This window comes from Anguilla anguilla, chromosome 1, assembly GCF_013347855.1.
Source record: "Anguilla anguilla isolate fAngAng1 chromosome 1, fAngAng1.pri, whole genome shotgun sequence".
NCBI classification, from domain to species: Eukaryota; Metazoa; Chordata; class Actinopteri; order Anguilliformes; family Anguillidae; genus Anguilla; species Anguilla anguilla.
In genome coordinates, this window is record NC_049201.1 from 45,829,945 (window position 1) to 45,838,491 (window position 8,547).

The 8,547-nt window shown below is 39.9% G+C and overlaps 2 protein-coding genes across 2 annotated transcripts; one reads left to right on the top strand and one right to left on the bottom strand.

Moving 5' to 3' along the window:
- Positions 1-485: 485 nt before the first annotated feature.
- On the bottom strand, positions 486-3,124 carry mrpl32 (mitochondrial ribosomal protein L32). Its single transcript, XM_035385257.1, has 3 exons — positions 2,916-3,124; positions 2,045-2,226; positions 486-1,424 (listed from the first exon to the last, which is right to left on the bottom strand). Exons 1-3 carry the CDS (start codon positions 3,010-3,012, stop codon positions 1,170-1,172), a joined length of 534 nt encoding a protein of 177 aa, XP_035241148.1. The 5' UTR covers positions 3,013-3,124; the 3' UTR covers positions 486-1,169.
- Positions 3,125-3,338: 214 nt separating this feature from the next.
- LOC118209685 (proteasome subunit alpha type-2-like) lies at positions 3,339-8,247 on the top strand. Its single transcript, XM_035385244.1, has 8 exons — positions 3,339-3,441; positions 4,164-4,240; positions 4,875-5,007; positions 5,098-5,220; positions 5,411-5,492; positions 6,456-6,529; positions 6,729-6,786; positions 7,975-8,247. The coding sequence occupies exons 1-8, from the start codon at positions 3,401-3,403 to the stop codon at positions 8,089-8,091; spliced, it is 705 nt and encodes a 234-aa protein (XP_035241135.1). The 5' UTR covers positions 3,339-3,400; the 3' UTR covers positions 8,092-8,247.
- The last annotated feature ends 300 nt before the right edge of the window (positions 8,248-8,547 follow it).

Consider the following 8,547-nt stretch of genomic DNA (forward strand, 5'->3'; position numbering starts at 1 on the left):
GAACACAACTGGAGGTCAAGAGAATATCAAGTCATCACGAGGTTGAGTCAACACCTAACATTTAAACATTCTGCTTTGCTTGTTGTTTTTTGAAAACAATTATACATTAAAATGTTGTCGTTTCCTGATGAATCTTACTGCTCTGAAATGTAATGTGGCTTTTCACAGGGAGATCCCGGTATTGAAGGCCCAATAGGTTTGCCTGGACAAAAGGTCAGTAGTATTACATGCAGTACTAGAGCCTTGACTTGTTCTACTATTTATTTATCCACAATTTCACATCTATCCATGTATTTACCACAGGGTATATGACTAGTGCTCTACAACTGCTATAGCTAGGCACATGGTGAAGCACATGTAAAGATAAAAATTATATTCTTTTAGATTTTTATTGCTTTTTAACACATTGTCATTTGTAAATGCTATCAATAAAACAAACTGATCTATTAAAGACCTGCAGTCTGTTTTTTTAATTTTTTTATTGATTTAATTTTAATTAAGACTAAAAGACTCAAACATTCAGAGGTATTGCCTTCCCCCGAGAAATGGTATTGTGTGCTCATGGCAGTTTTATATGCCTAACATTAGCCTCGGTGTGCAAGATAATTAAAGAGGAATTACTATTCCTAGCTAATAGTTTGGGTAGTCTATTAAGGCTCAGCTCACGGCAACAGATGATAAAAGCAATATAGCCTACATTTACATTTTCAGATATGAATTTTGGCAGGGCCGCATTTCTCCCATTGAATCTCACTCCCTGTTGACTCCAAATTTATCGTCATTGAGCGATCTACGATTGAAAAAGTTTCTTGCAGGACTTTCACTGTAAATATCCATGGGAATCCCATGACTAACTATATTATTTGCCCATTTTCCACCCTGGAATTACTGATGAAGCTTTGGTACAGGAATATTGCCATTCAACCTGCCAGAGTATTTTATGACTTATTTTCATTTGACAGGGCATTTTATTGTTTTAATTTGTCTTGCGGGAGACACCATACTCTACTCATACTTTAGCCTTCTGTAATGATCTAAAGAAAAGCTGTGTGGTTTGCCAAAGAGACTGCACACCCACAATTGCACACACACTCATACTGTGCCGACACATATTTAATTACCTGCGGTATACAAAAAAGTAAAACAGTGCTATGGAGTAATTTACAAGATCAGGTTGGTGTGAGCCAGGAAGGCCGCTTCCGGTTCCGTTCGATGATTTGCTTTCCCTCGTCGCCCTCTTGCGGCGTTTCGCCCTGGTAGACCACGACCCTCGGCACCGCGGGGGTTTTGAGGGGCCCGCCCTCCGTGGCCTGTATCTGACGCCGGATCACTGCCGTCTCCCTCCGCACCTTCTCATAGCAGAACCCACACAGCATGTGCTTCATCTTCAGGTGTCCACACTCAGGGCAGGGCACGATGTTAGTCTACCAGGGAGAGGAGAAGGGTCAGCATGTAGTGTTACTGGTATTAATAACTGCATAAACAATTATATGTCTTAGCTATGAATTCACATGTACATAAAAAGGGCCAAAATGTAGACAGTCTGCTCTTTAACCTCATATTCACCGTTTCATTTCAAATCCAATGTGCTGGAATTCAGAGTAAAAACAACAACTGCGTAACTTTCCGGATATTTACGGACTGCACTGTATATTTGTTCACAACTGGCAAAAAATTTTTATTACCAGTTTGATCTGCTCTTTACATCTGAATGACAAAGGTCCCACAGAAGTTTTTTGACTACTGACTACAACTCACTCACACTGGCTAGCAACTATGAGCTTCTTTATGAACAATTTCACAGAACAGTACATGGTGCTTTTACTAATCTTGACAAGTGATTCAGAGGAATGATAGCATATGTATAAAAACATTCATATGAGTAGGTGGTCAAGCTCATGTTAATTTTGCTTTGGGGGCTGGAACACATTGCCACTGCACCTTAACACTGGAAGTTCAGTGCCAATAACGCATATTTGAAACATCTTTCATATAACATCACCAGCTCTCCCTAGGATTACTGCAGAAGCGAAATAGCAGATACCTTAACTTCAATGAGGTTATTAGGGTTTCGCCTTCTGCAGCGGTTCACTTCAATGGTTCGTCTCTTCTTGGGGGCAGCCATCCAAAAGATGTTATCTAGGAAGCTGTGTTCCTGATGCTGTTGGTGCTCATTCTCAGGCAGAGGCAGGGGAAGGAGTCCTGGACCTTGCACTAATGCTGGAGCTTCAAGGTAAAAACAATGCGTAAGTTTAATCACCCATAACCACAGTGCAGCTAACAAATTATCAGCCCACAATGCACTATTCTCTGAAAAAAGGAAATTTTAGTCGCAAAAAGAGATCACAATTTCATGTGCACACATGAATATACTCAATTATCTATCCTGAATGAGCCTTTTTTTAATCTAACACAGCTGCGATGCGATAGAAATTCTGGTTCTGATTTTCAAATGAAAAGTTACACTATACACGCCTTGTCAAATATTAAATGTGTCCTACCTATCTCGTTAGCATAAGAAGACTGACGAAGGACAGAGATATCCGAAATGTAAGTCAATTTAATCGCAGAAGGAGACACAATGTTGCGACACAATGAGTATTTTGTTTTATTTTAGCCTTTGGGCGTGTCTATCGATAACACCTGTGGTCAACATAGGTGTGAAAACCATCACTTATACATAGTTAATGGCTACGCACCAAGAAGGTCAAAGTTGTTCATTTTGACTGTATGATAACAGTTGTTTTAGTCAACTAGTTATGCCACTCAGGTCTGACTACATGCAAGCTATGATACATCAATGTCAGTTTACTATATAGCTAACTACAGCAGCCCAACCAGCTACCTATGCAAGCAGCTTGCTAGCTAACGTCGGCGACTTCACAGCAGCATGTGTAGACGAAATTTTAACTCACCCATCTGTCTGTCAAATCCGACAGTCTGCATAATTGTCCATTCCAAGCGTAACCAAGACCGCCTCAAAAAACAAACTAAGCCTGACAGACTCGACATTGTTCTAGCTAACTTCGTAATGTTACATTTATTTTTCAGGACATTAGAGCTAAACGAACGACCTCACGGCCAAGATGGCAATGTCAATTTACTGCGACGGTCTGGGGATTCTGGGAAACCGTAAGACATCTGGGAAATGTGGTTTATAAAATCAATCTAGTCGCACTGGTTCTGCAATATTATAATGTCGGTTGATAGTCATTGTGTAATTTTACACTGATGAATGTTATTGTGTAACATACATACAGCCGCATTTATACGAGCACATGAAACTTTAGTTACAATTGTATTTATTGTCACAGCATTATTTGATGACGTAAATAATCCATCCACCAATCGCGATTGTTCGTTCAGTTAAGCTTGTTCCCCGGTAAGTAAGCAAGCAAACATGGCAGAAAGAGGTTACAGCTTCTCTCTTACAACATTCAGGTAAATAGAACAATTTTGCAGGTACACTGGCGCGTGTAACGTAGGCTAGCTTTGGTCAATTAGGACATCAGTATTTGTGACCGAGCTGATATTATTTTAAGTCATTCAAACTTAGAAATGAAAGAAGTGCGGAGTCACCACTGGCCTATTCAGCAACCAGTAGTATTTTACTTTTTTACGCAGAGCCAAGCCTTTGTATTAGCTGGCTAGCACTTATTTCGCACAATTGAATGAACACATCTACTGATATTTACTCACTATGATCTGGCTTTGTGAAAGCTTCTAAGTTGTGTAAGTCAACCTGGGAAGCTACCTATGTTAGTTTCGGTTTCGGTCCGTAATTTATAATTTGACACTCGGTGCACTCAATGAGAAAATAAAAAATCAATCTTAGGTTGTTGGAAGTATACTATATTGTTGTACATGTGTTTCCATGTATTGATACGATATGTAGGTCAGCCTGTCTATCACTTGTGTGTGGTGCTGTGTGTATAGATTTGCAGAGTTAATAGAACCTCCAACAAAATCCACGAGTATGCTAGTTTTAGTTCCAACCATAGTTGCAAAGCCTGAATTGTAAATTGTTCTTAAATCAACACATTTATCATCTCAAGGCAACATAATATCAAAAATAATTATGCATGCCACGAAAAACAGTCTAAATTCCCTTTCTCAAGTAGCTGAGGGAAATGTACTAATACTCCGTTTTTTTTCCTCTGCAGTCCCTCTGGCAAATTGGTCCAGATTGAATATGCCCTGGCAGCAGTAGCTGCAGGTGCCCCCTCTGTGGGCATAAAAGGTATGGTGATATAGCTTTGTGATTAAAAACTCCAACCTCATGTAATGCTGACATATCTTTAAAAATGTCATCTTTTTCTTATCATTTAGTTTAATTCTTTTTAGAAAGAAAGCAATGCCAATATATCTATTTTGCTACCATTGACATTTAGCACTCCTTTCTTCTTTGTGACTTGAGGTTATTCAATTTAATTGGTAAATTCCAGGTGTCTGTGACCTTTCATTGAACTGTCTATTTGAATTGTACTTGTAGCACAGGAGAGCGAGGCTATGTGAACCCCACAAAGGGTGCTGCTGCCTTGTGCTGTAACCAGCTAACTCATTAAGACCAATCCAAACGCTGCTGTCTGAAGTTAGTTTATAAACGGAGACAATGCTGTATTGCGTGTACAGTTGCAAAGTGCCATTACCATAGCTGCAGATGTGTCATTCACTTCTTCTGGTTACTTCAGTTGATTATGCCATTACACCCAAGGCACGCTCACCAAACATAGCTCATAGGTTGTTGCACAACATTGCTACTGTTCAGAGTGAATGTAACGTTTAAGGTGGACCATAGCAAAACTTCTGCACCTTGAGCATATTTGTAGGTCATGTCCATTTAAAGACAATTTCAATATTTCCTTTTTTCTCAGCTGCTAATGGAGTTGTCCTGGCAACAGAAAAGAAACAGAAGTCCATATTATACGATGAACAGAGTGTGCACAAAGTGGAGCCGATAACCAAACACATTGGCATGGTCTACAGCGGCATGGGCCCAGACTACAGGTACTGACTCCGCTTCCTCCCTCCAGTGGCACATATTCAGTAACAGCACACTGTGATTCATCAAGATGCTGACATGTGTCTTGTGGGCAGAGTTCTTGTGCGGAGAGCGAGGAAGTTGGCGCAGCAGTACTTCCTGGTCTACCAAGAACCCATTCCTACTGGCCAGCTGGTGCAGAGAGTGGCATCCGTCATGCAGGAGTACACTCAGTCAGGGTATGTCCCCGTCCCCATCCGTTCCCTCAGCAGGGACTGGTCTTAATAACAGCAACTGAGTGCAAGACCCAGTCAATACAGAGAATGCTATAGCTAATAAACAGTATCACTGCTTCTGTACTTTGGTTACTACATTGGTAAAACTTTTTTGTATTTTTCCATCATCCCTTGCTTCTTCTTGCTCATGTAGAGGTGTGCGTCCATTTGGAGTGTCCCTGCTGATAGCTGGCTGGGATGAAGACAGGCCCTACCTCTTCCAGTCAGACCCCTCTGTGAGTTGCATCATGTTACTCTGTGCTGTCACTGTCAGTAGCCTTTCATTAAAAATACTCAGAGCTGGGCCATCTTATTCCATAAAGATGTTGCCTCTGGAGGTGTTACACATGGTATACTAATCAGGGGAACTTTACATTTACAACTAAATTATTATTTGTTCTATTGTTTTCCTGTTTATAAGTTTTAAGAGTAAGTACATGGCTTAATGTGAGTCGTGAAGAGATCTTCAAAGCACCCAATATCTTAGGCAGGAGTCATTTGCTGGCTAGGTTATTCAAACATTTGCATTCAATGCTCTGTTTAACTTTCAAAGAACCATGTATGTAGCAATCTTTGGTTGCTAGGATGCATGCTGCTGACAGGAGATGAGAAGAGACAGTGAGTTTTTCTTGGATGTTCTAAAACTCAAACATCTGAGATAGGACAAGAGGAGACATTTTAAATCTTGTCCCTTTGCATCTTTGATTTGAACTTGGGCTTACAAAATACAGTCATCAGATTAAATGGACTAGGGTCTCTTTTACAGTAAATATGCAGGAACACATAAAATACATATATGACTTGATATATTAACCTTAGATTGCTCATAGGCAATCAAGACTGTAGTTGATTAGATTTTTGTGGTAGTCAAGGTTGACATCTATTGGTTGTAACATGAAGCATCCTGTGTGCAATTATGTAACATAATGTATATCTGATTCGTTTATTTTTAAATACTGAAATTAAACATTGACACATAGAAAATCTAGACTACAATGTGATGTACTAATTGTGCATCATTCTATGGGGTTTCCCACCAAATTTGGCACTGGCATGGTCGTTGTTTTTTTATGATTTCATTTGCAACACACAGCTGTTAAATACATAGCTTGTAATCTTGACACAGCTTACTTGTTAACTTAGGACAGGTGTAGCTATCAAAATGTACACTTACTCACATTGTCATTATTTTCACCTAGGGTGCATATTTTGCCTGGAAAGCAACAGCAATGGGAAAGAATTACGTCAGTGGAAAGACATTCCTTGAAAAAAGGTAAGCATACGGCAGTTACCATAACAACATGGTTTTTTTACATCATTATTAGGACGTGTGGATCTTGGAGTTCAAATGTCAATTTGTCAATACAAATGAGGCTTTAATGTTGTCTCCTTGTCACGATTTATTTCCTCTGACCAGTCACATTTAGTCTGATTACTTGTAAAAATGTGATGACACATTTGGTTCTCCACAGATACAATGAGGACCTGGAACTGGAAGATGCCATTCACACTGCTATCTTGACACTAAAGGTGGGTGGAATTGTTTTTGTGTTTACTTTTTCTTTCTTTTTTGTCTCATTTTTTTCACACGCATCTCTGGTCCCATTGCTAAAACCTACTGCGTGAATTCAGGACGGCTTATGCCAACATGCTCGTTTCGATTCAGCTGCTGCTTCTCTTCACTGTGAGCTGAGCTGCTGTAGTTACTGCCCCGGAGGGCTGCACAGTCAGCACAACTACCACAGGCAGAGTGCAGGTGACCAGTTGACTGGATAAGCTACTCTCATGAGGCAGGGAATAACCTGATGACTGGAAACATCCAAATACTACGAAATTTGGGTAAATGGATGGTTGTAAGCAAATTGCTGCATTGAATGATATTACCAATGGGAGAATTGCTGTTATTACTGTAGCAGTCTATTCAAACCACAGCTTTCTTGTAATAGTTTTCTATTCAATTACATATGGTGCCATTGGAGTGTTTATTCATTAGGCTACTAATTAAGCATCCTTCCAATGATTCTTAATGAAAGAGCCCTTTATTGAATAACAAAAATAAATAAACGCAGAAGAAACTGCAGTGATAGAGATCAGAATTCACAATGAGGACATCATTCACAGACACTTTCTGCCTACAGCCTTTGTTGTATGTGAATGGCTGAGCTCCACCGCCCTGCATGGTCACTTCTCTCTGTCACGATGCCTGTCTGTAATGGCTGCCCAAATTTTGGAACAAACTTCTCAAGGTGGTCAAGATGGCAATGTAGACTGAAGAGCCACCTCGTTAGACTGCAGCTTGGTTGCCGTCCCATCCCCACCCCCTAGTGGTATTTTTTTTGTGGGGTTATATTTTTATGGTTTTATGTTTCTCTTCTTAGGGCTTGTTATGGATGTAATCTGCATGCATAAAGAAAGAATTAGTGTTTTGCTGAACTTGTGGCAATGCTTTAGTTATGGTGCATCTGTACTTGCTGGTCTGGGAATGTTAGGCACCATGGCTCATATTAATCAGGCGATTGCAGTTATGTTTCTCCCATACTGTGAATCACTGTGGATAAGTGAATGAATATAATGAACATAAAGTGCCTCAGCGGGATGCGTCAGCCAGTTGAATTTTCCGGGAACAGCTAGAGACCTTCCCCATCACTACAATGTTGACTGTAATGTCTTAAATTACTGCCAAGGCCTGTAAACACTGGTGTGTTCTGTGTGTTCTAGGAAAGCTTTGAAGGTCAGATGACGGAGGACAACATCGAGGTGGGCATCTGCAATGAGGCCGGCTTCAGGCGGCTCTCACCTTTAGAGGTGAAGGATTACCTGTCTGCGATTGCATAAAACGCCACCAGTTTACGGAAGGGGATTTTTGTTTGTTGTGGTTCAGGTTTGCGATGTATTCAATTCCGTGTTTTCATTTGAAGAACATATTATTGCTATTTTTCATTCTCTGCTTCTTCATAGAAAACAACCAATAAATGGTACTAATTAAAAATCCCTAGTTTTGTCCTTAATATTTCGAAACGTTGTTCTTTATGTTCCTCTGGTTTTGTTCTTTGGTTCTTGTTAATTAATTGTATGCTTGTGATAAAAAGTACAGTTTTATAAATGGCAATTGTATGTGTAGTTGGAGTTGCATGAGTTTTATAAACCCCAGTGCTTCAGGTTCTTCTCCTAAGACCTCTATACCTAGAATGTATCTTCATCCTCATGTTTCCTGAATCCCACTATTTCAGAACTGCATATTCATGTGCTATCCATTCCAAAAAAACTGAAAACTTATCCCAGAAACAGTGA

Excerpts from the sequence above, each read along its gene's own strand:
- mrpl32 (XM_035385257.1), bottom strand. The coding sequence starts at position 3,012 with ATGTCGAGTCTGTCAGGCTTAGTTTGTTTTTTGAGGCGGTCTTGGTTA. Across the intron at positions 2,227-2,915 it reads CGGATTTGACAGACAGATGG|CTCCAGCATTAGTGCAAGGT; the intron begins GTGAGTTAAAAT and ends TTTACCTTGAAG. Across the intron at positions 1,425-2,044 it reads ATAACCTCATTGAAGTTAAG|ACTAACATCGTGCCCTGCCC; the intron begins GTATCTGCTATT and ends TCTCCCTGGTAG.
- LOC118209685 (XM_035385244.1), top strand. The coding sequence starts at position 3,401 with ATGGCAGAAAGAGGTTACAGCTTCTCTCTTACAACATTCAG. Across the intron at positions 4,241-4,874 it reads CCCCTCTGTGGGCATAAAAG|CTGCTAATGGAGTTGTCCTG; the intron begins GTATGGTGATAT and ends CTTTTTTCTCAG. Across the intron at positions 5,221-5,410 it reads CAGGAGTACACTCAGTCAGG|AGGTGTGCGTCCATTTGGAG; the intron begins GTATGTCCCCGT and ends TTGCTCATGTAG.